Source organism: Triplophysa rosa, linkage group LG14 (genome assembly GCF_024868665.1).
Source record: "Triplophysa rosa linkage group LG14, Trosa_1v2, whole genome shotgun sequence".
Taxonomy (NCBI): domain Eukaryota; kingdom Metazoa; phylum Chordata; class Actinopteri; order Cypriniformes; family Nemacheilidae; genus Triplophysa; species Triplophysa rosa.
Window position 1 is genome coordinate 10,578,794 of NC_079903.1, and position 14,525 is coordinate 10,593,318.

The 14,525-nt window shown below is 38.0% G+C and overlaps 1 protein-coding gene across 2 annotated transcripts in view; it reads right to left on the minus strand.

Moving 5' to 3' along the window:
- Positions 1-4,734: 4,734 nt before the first annotated feature.
- Positions 4,735-14,525, minus strand: part of caln1 (calneuron 1) — a 49,550-nt gene continuing 39,759 nt past the window's right edge. For both annotated transcript variants that reach the window (XM_057350602.1, XM_057350601.1), the window contains exons 5-6: positions 13,228-13,384; positions 4,735-8,086 (exon numbers count right to left, since the gene is read on the minus strand). In XM_057350602.1, the coding sequence (XP_057206585.1) occupies positions 7,959-8,086; positions 13,228-13,384 (285 nt within the window). In that variant the 3' untranslated portion in view covers positions 4,735-7,958. The remainder of the gene's footprint in view (positions 8,087-13,227; positions 13,385-14,525) is intronic.

Here is a 14,525-nt window from a genome sequence, read left to right on the forward strand (position 1 = left end):
CTCTAACCGGACCTAGTGCTACCGAACGTTGTAAACCCCCAGCAGGGCGGTTCCGTCTGATGTATCCTCATGATTGGTTCCCACCTTGGCTACCCATGACCTTCCCTAGGTGGACCTCCACATTGCGGTTAACTCCTTCAGTCCTCACATTTTCCCATGAGTTCTCCCCTAAACGGCGAGACCATGTTGGTATCTCCACTAAAACTCCTCCCTACGGTAGGAAGTGGTCTCTGTAGCGCATCCCCCATTGAGGAAGTAGCGCTTACCCAGTGGCCTTACGGTACCGGGCGGCTTCTCGCTGTTAGAGAAACAAGGCTGCCGCCTGTGAGGGCCAAAGGCAGGGGCCTTCCCACCTTCAAAAGAAGCTCTGGGACCCCCTACCAAATCCACTGGTAGGTTACAATTTCGCGGTAGCGCTCACGGCACAACGTCGAGAGACCGACAGAAAGGGAACGTCTCGGTTACGGATGTAACCTCAGTTCCCTGATGGAGGGAACGAGACGTTGTGTCCCTTATGCCACAACGCGTGCTGCCCGCTGCAGCAGTCGTGAGAGGTCTCAGGCTCCTCAGAACAAAGGTTAATGAATGAAGCACGCCGTCTCCCTTTTATACCCGGATATCCGGGGGCGGAGTCCGGCATGCAAATTTCATTCGCCAATTTCATTGGCCTTTTCTAAACTAGTCAGAGTTGATAGGTTCTCAAGAGCGAACCCCATCTGTCGGCTCGACACAACGTCTCGTTCCCTCCATCAGGGAACTGAGGTTACATCCATAACCGAGACGTTTCTAAAGCTTAAATTGCGCTACAAAAACACCCTTTTCAAGGTCGCTTCAGCAATTGCACACAGGTTGGCAAGTGCATCAGGAGCCTCTATGAGAGCCCCGCCCAAGAGAATAGTCAATCTTTATCGAATGCAGATTGGCTCTTTTTACTGGAAGGCGGAACTTCTTTTGCTAGAGCGGCCATGTTGAGCGTTGCGTTCCCTCCCCATTCACAGTATGTTAGTGGTGCGTCTTGTTAATATCCATTATCTTTGATGTATCGTCACGCTAAACTTTTCAGTTAGTGGTGTGAATGATTTTAAACATGGTCCATAATACTGGAGTTCACCTTTAAATAAGTTATTTATTGCATATTTTCTCCACATCAGCCCCTCAGAAGACATTGTGATATGTGTGCAGGAAACAATTTTACAGTAACTATGGCGACTGTAGCTACTGTTGAATGGCTCACATTGTTTCACTGAACCTCATTCTAAAGCAAGGCCGGTCTGTAGGCGAAGGAACTATGGGAAAATTATCATCAGGGATTGAACACTGTTACATAAGAACGCTGTAAATGAGTCATAAACTCTACACGTAACTACAGTTTCTTAAAATGTTTTTTTTTTTCACAACGTCTTCCATTTCGGTATAGAGTTGATTTGAATAAAATGGTGATGTGCAACGTTGTGTCCTACGTCTAAATATCTGTCGCACTTCAACAAGAAGGTAAGCAAAATAAAAGATAATAGGACAATTCTGTAAAATTATTTTTTTTACATCATACGTGAAAAATCTGTTAGGAAAAATAACAATAAAATTCAGTAAAATTACAGGTTTTTTCATTATATGTGAAAAATCTGTACAAAAATTCAGCAAAATTACAGGTTTTTTCATTATATGTGAAAAATCTGTACAAAAATAATAGTTCAATTCTATAAATTACAGGATTTTACATTATACGTGAAAAATTACCGTTTTTTTACATTATGCCACAAAAATCTGTACAAAAATAATAGTACAATCTGTAAAATAGAGGTTTTCACAGTGTACAGTATAAACAGTTATTTTACACCGTTACCGAGAAATCATGTCAACAGTATAGCGCCAGACACAAAGAAAAACAAATCTTATTGCTGAAACAAAAACAATACAAATTTTAATGGATTCCACTACATGATAAAGCATCAGTTGTGTACCATTAAAACCATTACAAAAAATATTTTGAAGTGTTTTGGGTCTTATTGCAATAGGATGTAACAATGTTCTGTTGGTTCCCATACGCCAAAAACCCACACTGTAAAAAATATTCCGTAAAAAAACAGAAATTTCCTGTCAGCTGGAGCGACCAGGAGCGGTCTTTTTCTGTGATGTTACGCTTTTTTTTACCGTATTTCAAAAACACATAAAAATCTTTAAAAAAAACTGTAAAATTCACGTTAAAAATTTATGTTTTTTACAGTAACATTACCAATATACACCCACAGAGACCAATAGTTTCCAATAAACACAATTCCCCATTAGAACGAGTAAATCCATAAGAATGTCTGTGGTGGTTTTATTGTTCTTTTTTGCAGGGCAATAAAATCTTAAGGTGACGAAAGGTTCATTATTACAATTACAATGATTACAAAGACAACAGTCTGAAGTGCGATCTGAACCCAGCAGCAGAGCTCCCTTACACAAAAATCATTTTCTTCAGCGACGGTAAGGCTGTTCCAACTTAAAAGCACATCATCTGTGCATACTAATAACCCTGTGAGCTCTTCTCACCACTGTAGCAAACCTCTCCCGCTGTGAAGCTTCGGGCTCCGAATGACTGACAACTCCCAGCCATGCACACTGCTCCACATGTTTGAGGCTTGATAAAAATTCAGCTGCTCTTTATTATGCGTTTAAATCCCAGGAATTCGGGCAAATATTCTTCTTTATCTCTCCCTTTAAACGCAACTCTGGCAGTTCTGCTGTGCAGATCTCCTCGCAGGGCTTCTTTGTTGTGGAGGCATTTGGTATTTTGTTTAATGTTATGCTGAGCTGTGAATCATTTAGTAATGGTGGTGCTTTATAACTCTACAATTCACTTTATGACTTTGGTGTAAACAATTTAAATAGATTTCCTCCACACTTCAACACAGTTATATACAGTACATGATTAATTACTTGCTCTTTAAAGGGGAACTCCGCCCCAAAATGAAAATTCTGCCAACAAACAAAACTAATGACTATATTCAAAAACTTCCTGATTTGAATGTTAGTTTCCAGCGTGCGTTCCCGAGAGCCACACGACAGTGCATCCGGTGTCAGCATGGCTCGACACAGGCGCGTTCTGACATAGAGCCTGTGTGGTCAAAACGCACATGTGGCTTGTGTGTTTAGTTCACTGTAAAAAAATGAAAAGTTGACAACTTAAAATTTCAAGGCAACTCGCTGCACAGCTTTTTTGAGTTTACTCAACTTTTGGCCAAGTATTTCACCTAACTTAAGTATCTGAGTTATGTCACATCACTGTCAATTGAAATAAATAGTTGAACCAACTTAAAATAAAAATGCAACAATCAAGTTTCTGCGTCATTTACTTCAGAGCTCAACACTGAGCACATGAGCCTCAATCATGGTAACAATCATCAAACATCATTAAACATCATAGTTAAAAAGGAACTCTAAATACCAAAGGTAACTTACAATGACAACAAAAACAAAAAATATAGCCAGCAAACACTAAAATAGCAATCATTTTAATAATTTTAACCAGCGAATTGAAAATTCTGCAATGCATGCTGGGAACTTTCAAACACTAGAATTGTTTTTTGAGATTACACAGTTTGGCAAGTTGGTCAAACTTCTTGACGCGCTTTGGACAATCACTTAGATATCAAAGTACAGTCAACAAAAGAATCTTTGTTGGTACCACATTTAGACTCATTTTGTTCAGCATACTCAAAATAATACATTCTTCCTCTTCTACTAAAAAACTTTGTTCCAATTACTTTGTTACCTTTGTTGGGTGAACAATTTGAAGTTGTATTTTTTACAGTGTTGTGTTGCAATCTATGGAGGAGTCCGAAAGCTTCCAAGACTTCCAAAACTACCTTAAAAATGGTGATTAACCTTCAGAGAGCTCAGATATTTAATTATATATATAGTGTGTTAATTATATATAAGTGTGGTGTGGCTTTATATTTCTTGCAGACTGTATTTTAATAAAGAAAGTGAATAATAATATATAAATAATGTGTTTGAGCTGTGTTGTCTGATGTAAATCTTAACTAAGTACATTTAAATTTTAGTAATACATAAATTTAGTAGTCGTTTGCGTTGCCCCTGGTGCCATAAAATACACCAATATGACACAACAACTACTATTAATGCAGAGTATATTAAATAATAATTTACACTGAAAACAAATCTGTTGGATTACATAAAAAATGTGTACATCGGTTGCCCGCAATAAATTACGTTTACTCTGCACAATTTATCTGCAGTACATTGCCAAAATTGTTCAATTTTTGTTAATTTTTATTTGTAAAAGTTCCATTTGTTTTTAAAGTTCTCAACTCTAATTTTTTATTAAATGTGACAATTTTGTATTTATCTTTTCAAAGATATTTAACAGTGGGCTTTACAGAAATTCACGTTAAAAATTTAACTTCTCACAGCCTGCAAAGGCACTTATGAACAACCACAAATCTAAAAATCTCACAAGCTTCTAAATCTTAAAGATAAATGAACATTAAACACTAACAAGTGTTTCTCTTTACTGAAAAACACATAATATAACACTCAAAATTACTCTCAAACTGCAGTCTTACGCGTAGCATGCTGGGAACTGTAAATCCTCGACCCAGTTTTAACAATTTTGCTGAATATGAAAAAATGATGTTGTGACACATTTAAAGAAATGTGTTGAAATAACTTTAAATTATATTAATTGGACAATTACACAGCACAGTAAAATATGTTATATTTTGGGCATCAACCAAGAGGCAAAAATTATTACAAAACGTCTTTATTGCATAAACTCTATGCATTTGTTCTGTACATATTTGAATATAATAAAATCATCTATAGCAGCTTGCAACAAGCCCAGTCTTAACTACTGTCTATATAGATAAATTGTCTGCATGCAAAGTGTACAGATCTATTTTTAATAAGTGAATAATCATAGTAAATATAATACAGAATAATATCATACAGTTCAAACATCATCATCATATTACTCTTGATTTTCATCCCCCATCGTCTCCATTGTAAAAAGATCCCACCTTAAATACAGTTTAGATCTACACACTGTATTACATTAAATCTGATTTGATCAGGGGAAATATATCTTGAAGCAATATTACTGTCCCATTTATCAAAATGTTTATTTAACAATACTGTCTTGATATAAGATCATGACATAAATTTAAATAAATAGTTATGTGTGTATTATTGACAGCCTTTCGGCTAAGGTTCCTAACCTTCCCACCCATCCCACCTTATAAATCACATTCTCCACATTATTGTGATGATCCAAATCATCTAAATATGCAAACACATACTATATATTATTATTTTGTCAGCCCATCCAGGTCATTTATATATTTAAATGCTACAAGCTAATGTTACATTCAGAATCAGACATTGACAATACAAATACAAACACACAGTGAATGAATAAATCGGTTTAAACTTTAACCACCAGGTGTCGCTGTTGTACCATTTGAGTGCGAAAAAAGGGTTTGGCAGACATTTAACTGTTTCCATTTAATAGTAGTGTATGCACCTTCAGTACATCTATGCAGACTAATATGGCTTTAGTCAGGGGTCTCGGGGTGTGGGGGGGTTGGGGGCGCTGAGAGCTGGCAGACATGTATTGATTTCTCAGCCACCCCCTTTGTAGCCCCGAAACGATCTGTGCAGATTGTACCAGTTAAAACTATCATGCACGAACAGAATTCATCCAACACACGTGTGAAGGTCTATTTACAGAGATCTGATAGTTGACATGCATAATAAAGAAGACTTTACGGTGAAGAACATACCAGTGTGTTTTCTACAGGTGTCAAGAGGAGACATGAAACAGAAAGGCTGTGTCAGGCTGTTTTGTTGAACAATCCCATTCGCTGTAAAAATGACATTTCTGTGTCTGTATACATCTACTAAAACATCAACAATGCAATGCTACGGTGGAGTAGACATGGGAGATAAAATATAAATGTAAACTCTACATAAAACCATCAGCTATTACTACAACCCTTTAAAAGAAATGCTTCTTCAAAAATTAGACTGACATAAAATGAAAATGTACTGTATATTATTAATCGTCTGTAAACAAAAGATTATTCCTAAGCATGTGCGAATGGAGATAGTGTAAACTTGAAGAGTGCAATATGAAGGATGACGGTACAGCACTGCATCCAAACATCACCATTAAGATTCCCTTAAGAGTCACCGTGAACCTTTCAGTATTGAAATAAGAAACTGAAAATGTGCATCTCAAAAGGTATTACGGCAAACAACTTAAAGAAAAAGTTCACTCCAAATTGGAAACTCAGCATCAGAACAGTTCATGGGACTGATTCATTGATTCAAAGAGTGATGGGTTCACAATCAGACATGACTAGTTCCAACACTGTTACAAAATTGTCCATTTCAACTATAAAATGTCATTTGAAAAGCTGCTTTAAATTTTTAAGTTAAATCTAATGGGCTTTACAAGTCATTTGAACTTGAACAATATTAAACTAAAAATCTAGTTTAAACTTCCTTTTACACTGTAAGTTATGTGGGGAAAAATATTTTCAAAGTATGTTTAATATTATTGAAATTCAAATGACTTAAAAAAAAACCCAATTCAATTCAACTTTTTTTATTTAAGGCAGCTTTCGAACTAAAGCTTTATAGTGGAAATAGACGAAATAGATTTAATTGAGAAAAGGAGACCAAGTAAATGACAAACTGCATTTTTAACGGTTTCTCACACAAGAAGATGTCATGCACAGATCTTACGGACCACATTAATGATACTTTCAGTGTTTTTGTCTTAAAGCTCTTCTCTATAAAAAATAACTTAAACATTTTAGTTCAAAAGCTGCCTTAAGTTGTTAAGTTAAATGAAATTGGTTTCACTAGTCACATACAATCTAGTTACATTTTATACAACTTATGAAATGAAGTTGAAATTGGTTAGATATATGGAACTAGATTTTTAAGTGAGTTTAATGTAATTTGAATCTAAATGAATTAAAGTGAATTAGATGTACATTTAAGGCAGCTTTGAGTTTTTAAGTTGAATTTTTTTGTAGTCCCTATTACTTGTAATTGGATGGCAAAGAATTACTGATACTTTATCATTTTTCTTTTTGTGTTACACGTAAGAAACTCTTGCCGGTTTAGAATGAAATAACAACTAAATGATGAAGACTAAATTCCCAATTTTGGAACTATTTCTTTGTGTGCCCAGAAGTATCAAACCTTAAACGACAATCTCATCCCTGACTCATTTCAAACCCAGTGTAGAAAAAGTATTAGACAGAGAAATATGAGATCTAATGTTTTTCCTCTCACAACACATTCGAATTGATTCAAATCTATGCGTCAAGCTCGTAGATTTTTGGAGCTGACGAATATGGATTTAATTATGGACTACATAGAGCACTCTCTCCCCAACCTCCCACAGTCTCCGGAGCCTGAACGCGCTCTGGCGAGAGCAGACCAAAATAGTCTCCAGAGTGGATGCTGCAACTCCCCTTCGCAAAGGTGTAATGAGTTGCCAATTACGTTTGCCTTCCTACCTCGCCAGCAGGCCCGAGCACAGTCGCACAGCTCATCAGCGAATCCCCGCTGCAATCTGGAGCCACGGAGGAGACGGCGACGCAGAAGAGGTGCTTATGAACTCCTGCATGTTATTGCATTAGGGAACAGAGGTGTCACAAAACGCATAAAGTCAGCCCTTTAAATCCCTGCCAGAAAGATGAGGCCCTGCAAAACATGCTGGCGTCTACACTTCCTCTGTCACTTTCTGTGTCAGATGGTCCTTGTGGAAAAGTAACGGGAGAATAAAAAATAAAAATAGAATAAAAAGCTCCTCTTTTCAGCAGTGAGGTGTTTGGTTTCAATACTCAAGTGTCGTTGGTTTTTGTTCGATAGTTTTAGGAAATGACTTCATCGACAGACATGCACATGCAGGCTCCGCCCCGCTCACAGTGGTGTCGCTACTCCATGCCATTGCGCAGCATCTGATTGGCCGCGATGAGCATGACGCTGATGATGAAGGCCATGGCGAAAGCGCAGATGAGGCTCTTGCGCACGCACGTCTGCCGATTCTTCTTTTTGGGATGAACTAAACAGGAGAGACAAACAGAGTTAGTTGAGTGAGCGCATGAATACAAACTACAGGATAAAGAGCACACATTATTTGGGATTCAGAATAAGGCAAAGAAACAGCAGGTTATTAGCATTAGTTAGCAGTAGCGGCGGCACCCCCTCTGCATTTGTTTTTGAAGTTTGACGTAAAATCGTTTCCTTTGATGTTTACTGCTGAAGGGTTCATCCAAAACTTAAAATTCTCTCAAAATTGACTTATCACGGATATCATGTCTTCTTTTCTTCATTTTATATGAAAATGCCTTCGTTTTATTTTCTTACAGAACTCAACATGTTGAAACCAACCTGATCTCACAGGAATTCGTAACTATTTTACAAGGTGGCTAATTCGTATGTATTTGTGTGATGTAAATAGACTGGTGAAGGGCTGATGTGTTTTTGTAGGCCAAGCCTGAAGTTAGATTCGCACTGGCTCCCTCAACCAAAAGCCTATGCATTTTTCCCGTAGACTTTTTGGAAGATCGCAAAAAATAAGCTCCGTTTATGATACTTAAACGTTTTGTCTATCAAGTTCATCTTTACATAACACAATATTTGCCTAAATACAATCACTAGAAGTAAAAAGCTAACATGAGGCTAAACAGACACTACGGTTGCTCGATTTCAATGTCGCCAACACAAGCCTGCGACACATTTTTTAAACTTTATTTCTCCATGTATGAATCCCCATTCAAATTTTAGAGAATTGTGCCCAAGTTGCATTATTTGTGAGATTTATATTCGCGCTGAAGTCTAACGTCTCTGCCAAAGGATGTAGTCGCTTTTAGCAACTTGTTAGCGACTTAAGACACAATAAAGCTTTAAAAAATCACGAGTGGGTTATAACTGTTGTGTTTTATCATACAGATTACAACGTGAAAATATTTAGAGGTTTTGTTAACCACAGACCTTATTTCAGGCATTTAATGAAAACCCCTTTCAAAAAACTGGAAGTGCTAAAATGCTAACTCACTTCCGGGTTTTACATACAAAAATACATATCTCTGCGGTACTCTATTCAAGAACGTACGATAAGTAGAAAAACACCACACTTAATCGCCTTTGAATTGAAAAACAATTTTCATTTTTGGGTGAACCGTTCCTTTAAGGCCTATGTAATTGATTGTAGCCGGACAGCACCGGACAACACCCAGTACCCAACAGCCTGAACCCAGCATGAAAACGGATGTTGGTCTAAAGTGCCTCTGAAAAATGGGCCTTGATTAGCATGCATCCTAATCTGAACACATGAATCCATTTTCTCCTTACAGCTGAGGCTGAACATGTAGGTGTTGATTTGCATTCTAGCTGACTGCCTTTCATCTGACAATCTGACCTGTCTAAATAAAGAACCGTGTTTCTTTGCAGCTGCGAGATGGAGAGGCGTTTGGCTCGAACTGATGGCAGAAATCAGGTCCACCTGAGCACATGTGGCGGGCTTCATGAGATGCAGGGGTGGCAGTGGGGTCTGGGCTGAGAATAGAGGTAGTTGTTGGCGCTTTTGGAACACACAGCGAGACAGATTGCGTGCCAGCCTCACCCGTGATATCATTTTCCGCTCCAATCCCTCCTTCCAACAAAGCGCTAGTCAGCAAGTCCCGCCCCCTGCAGCCAATCGGTGGCCTGCTTAGGGCAGAATGGAGGCACGGTAATGAGCAAACGTAGAAACTTTTTGTGTTTGTCAAATTAATTGTGTGTGTGTGTGAGATATTGCTCATATGAAGACAAAATCAAGATAATATATCTTTAAAGGGATAGTTCACCCAAAAATGAAAATTCTTTCATCATTTATTCACCTTCATGTGATTCCAAACCTGTATGACTCTCTTTCTTCTGCAGAACACAACAGAAGATATTTGGAAGAATGTTGGTAATCAAACAACATTGAACCCCACTGACTTCCATTGTGTGGACACAAAACCACTGAGACATTTCTCAAAATATCTTCTTTTTTGTTTCACAGATGAGAGAGTCACATACAGGTTTTGAATGACGTGAGGTGAGTCTTTTCTTTTAAAAAGCAATGAGATAACATTGAAACCAAATTGCGATGTCTCCTGTTTCTCAGACTTTTTCCTTGTGTAAAAAGGTCCTGGTTGTCTCGCGCATCCTGCAGAATGTCGTAAGCAATCTTAACAATTGCACAAACTCAGATTTGAAGACACAAAAATCTGCGAACAAATGAAAAAGTAACTTTTGAGTTTCGCTAGGCAATGAGAACTTTAGTTTTTGCTCCGCTCAAGTCTTTTTGCTGCAGATAAAAGTCAAGATAAAAACCACCGCAGCCACCCTCTATAAAACATACACAAGCGTAACTATGTTTACACAAGTCTGTCATTTCTGCACCATTAACAAAACTAAACAGAATTGCGTAGATTATTGTTTCACGGGAACACTCCCGCCTTCTGTCATTGGCTGTACAAAACAGATAGTCCCGCCTCCAAACTCCTTGGTTAGGCAGTTTTTAAAAAAACATAACAGTGTTCTGACAGTGTCACAAAGCCACAGTATTAACACTTTTCAGGGTAATCAACCAACAAATAGTTTATTTATAGCTGTCTCTGCATATTAATCTAGAATAAGAGGAACACAGAAAAACTGTAACATGCATGCGAGTCGTACAGGTTTTGTGTTAAAGAGAATCTGTTTTGTCCGTGACTCTGAATACATTCTCAGCATGTCGTCTGTTGTCAACAGCTAATCTCGGCACAGGTGCCGTCGTGAATGATTCATAAAGACAGAGTGTGGATGAGTATTGCTTTAGTGCTGTGGACATCTGTTACTGCTGGTAGGTCAAGGAGTTACATGGTCGATATAAGTCAAGCAAAAATACAAGTGCATTCTGCAACCTCTGCTGGAGTCTTCATCTCATGTAAATATGTCAAAAAGTACTCATTTGTCAAATCATTGTGGCACCGCTGTTGGTGTATGTTGGTTGAATGTTGAACTGGATCATTGGAATTCAAGTATTCAGTTATTTTTTACATTTTTGCTTTAAAGTTGCACTCCATATTTTTTATCATACAGTATTTCACTAGTTAGATAATTTTGCATAATGTTAGTTTGATGTCATTCAAAACTTCAATGCACATGAAGGGTGCAAAGTAGCTTGCAGTTTTTTTTGTTTGTAGAGATGGCGATAGAGAGGCAAATGTTATGGATTGCAGCTTTAAGCTAGTTTAAAAATAGTCATATAAAGTATTTATAAAGGTTTAAAACATTTTACTATAGTAATTAAATTGACCTAATTTTATCACAATAACATTCAAACACTGTTTTAGCGCCACATCCTAGGTTTTATTAACATGTTGTTTTAAGTTGTGCTGACCCCCAACGACTAAGGGCCCTATCGTACACCCGGCGCGAGGCACAGCGCAAGTGTTTTTGCTAGTTTCAGCCCGGCACAGTTCTCATTTTCTCGTCCTGCGCCTCGTCGTTTAAATAGCAAATGCATTTGCGCTCATTTGTGCGCCCGTGGGCGTGCTGGTCTAAAAAAGAGGTGTGCTCAGGCGCATTGTTGGCGCGTTGTTATTTTGAGGAACTGAAAATAGACTGCGCCATAGACCAACTCAAACCTGGTCTAAAGTCTAAATATGCAATATGTTTTTGGTTATTTACAGAGCGCGTTAGTAATATGCGCCTATAGGCGGGTGCACAGCGCATCGGCTTAATACACACAGAGGGAAGCGCAGCAGCACACAAACATGCCAAATATGAAAAATGAATGGGCTTACAATGTAAAAGATTATTATTGTTTACATAAAGATAAAAAATACGGCTTGTCCTGTAGATGGTCTGCTTTAACCTCGCACACGTGCAGCTGCATTTCCTCTCTGGAGAAGCGTCCGGTCTTTGCTCTTGCAAATTCTTCCGTGTAAATAGCGAATCCACCATGGCACGAACGCAACTGGCTCTTAAAGGGAATGGGAAATGAGACTCTGATTGGTTCACTGCACGTTTTGCCCAAAACACACCCATGATTCATTGAGAGAATCGGGACAACCCGTTTAGACCATGCGCCCCGACCGTTTTCCCTTCGTTAAACTAGCAAAAGTGTATTTGGACACGCCCTGAGCGCACCTACGCCGTGTGCTTTAGACCATGCGCTTAGAGCTTTAAAATAGGGCCCAAACAATTTTGCCCAAAACAAGAGAAATGTTTTATAAAACCCCTGAAGTTTGTCTCAGCTGGTGTACCGGTCTTTCCCTCAAGTTTACCATGAAAGCCCTCTAACATCCAAATGTGGTGCAGCATATGCTTGTGTAAGATGTGCTGACCCTATAATTGCAATAAAAACACCCACTCATGAATGTCCTGATGAGCTCCCCGCTTAAACAAACAGCATTTTCAATGCTCTCCTCTGATTAAAATGACAAAATAAGCCTCCAAATATTCATCTTTTAATTGCACCTGATGTCTTGAGGTTTTGAATATCAGATGAATGGGCATCAGCTCGTCTCTCTATTACCATGAGGAATGCTGGTGATATTTATCACAGGATGAGATGAGAAAAAGAATCCACAGAGGTACAGTGAAGGAGGCATTATCATAGATTATTTGCATGGTAAAGAACTGCATAGTTTAAAAACTAAAATCTAAAACTTAATTCTAGTAAATAAATCGTTTTCTGTTTGTTGATCCTCTTATGTAGTCATATTTTGAAACCATTCCCCTAACTAAAATTTTAGTCGAGGCTTCTTAAATTCTTCTCAAAGCTGAGCTTTATACCCTGAGTATATCAATTATGCAAAATGAATAGAAAGTGTTTAATACATTTTATGTTCATAAATATTTTTTGGGGGGGCAAAGGCATCACTGTCACCTTTTTAAAGCTTTTAAGTTACTTTATAATGTTATTTGTTCATTGTATATTGACAAACCTTTTCATTAAATCCACCTGTCATTCACTAAATCCGATTACTATAAATAATAAATTATAATAAATTATTTTAATGAGATTAGTCACTTACCAATATATACAATAGTCCTACACAGCACAATGGATGACAGTGAGTGCATATTTGTATTAAAAAAAATACAATAAATGAATATTTTACTATGACTATTGTCAGACTCAACTGACTTCTGTTCAAACCACACACAGATGTTTCCACTCACCTCCCTCAAACTCCATCTGACAGTTCCCCGAGTTCTCGTTCAAGCTCTCCTCCTCAGTGATGATGATGTTCTCGATGTCCTTCATCGTCAGATGGTCTCGGAAGGCATGAAACAGGATGTGCTTGAGCTCCTCCAGCGTTATTCGCTGCATGTCAAACTACAGAGAAGAGGAATAACACCACAGGACTTACTCGTCCACACCTCAACTCTTCAAAAACTCACACACCAGCTTTAAAGCCGGGCTGGTTAAAAAAATTCAGACTAAATACATTAAACATATACATTTATCTACAGCACCTTACAAATACAGCATAAATCAAATGACCTTGGCATGGCTAGCAACACCCTGTTGAAAAACAGCATATGCTGGTTTGGTAAGTTTTGGTGCTGGTTTGTGCTGGTTTAAGCTGGTCATGTGCTGGTCCTTAGCTGGTCATGTGCATCAAAACATACCTAGCCCAGCATATGCTGTTTTTTTCAACAGGGCAAGCTCAACTAGCCTTTTTTACGTTTCATTTTCGATTTTTGGAACTGAATATTGGACAGAAACACAAAGTCAATACAAGCAAGAAGAAGAGATTGTCAATTAGTCACCTTTCGCTTTACAACAAGACATTCATCAATACAATTAACTGCAAGAAATTTTAATGACATCGATGGAAACCGTCAAGGGAGCTCTTAACTCATGTTCGGTATTGAAAGCTGATTTTATTACTCGTATCTAGAGGGCATTCATGTACTCTATCCTTTTAATTATCCAGGCAACATTAGTGCGGCAGATTGATTTTCCTGAAAGACGTAGATGAAACTTTGCCGCAGCAGCTTAATGCTTTATTTGCGAGCCGTCATTAGGAACACTGGGGAGAAGCGTGATACAGTTGGCTACATTATTTTAATACACTACTAAATCATTCAGCTTTCTCTGAAAATACTCTGGTGATATCAGGCAGGCAGAATTTGGCTGGTTAGCATGGTCCAGTAGACCTCGCTGGTAGATGCCAAAAAGCAAAACTTTTTGCCATAGATAACCGTTCACAAATATAGTGTGTATTTTGACTAAATAAAATGCTTTGTAAGCAATATACAAATAGCAAATATTTCTGTTTGTCATAGAAGATTTGGTCTGTGACCCATGTTTTTGCAGGGCTCTTTATACTGTAAGTAACATAACGGCTCAGGATAGTCAATGGGACCATGTACAGCCATGGAAAAGTTGAGACCACTCCAGTTTAAATCTGAATTTCTTCATGTATTGTGGCAAATCCAGTCCAGTGTCTGTTGAATTTTCACAGAAATGC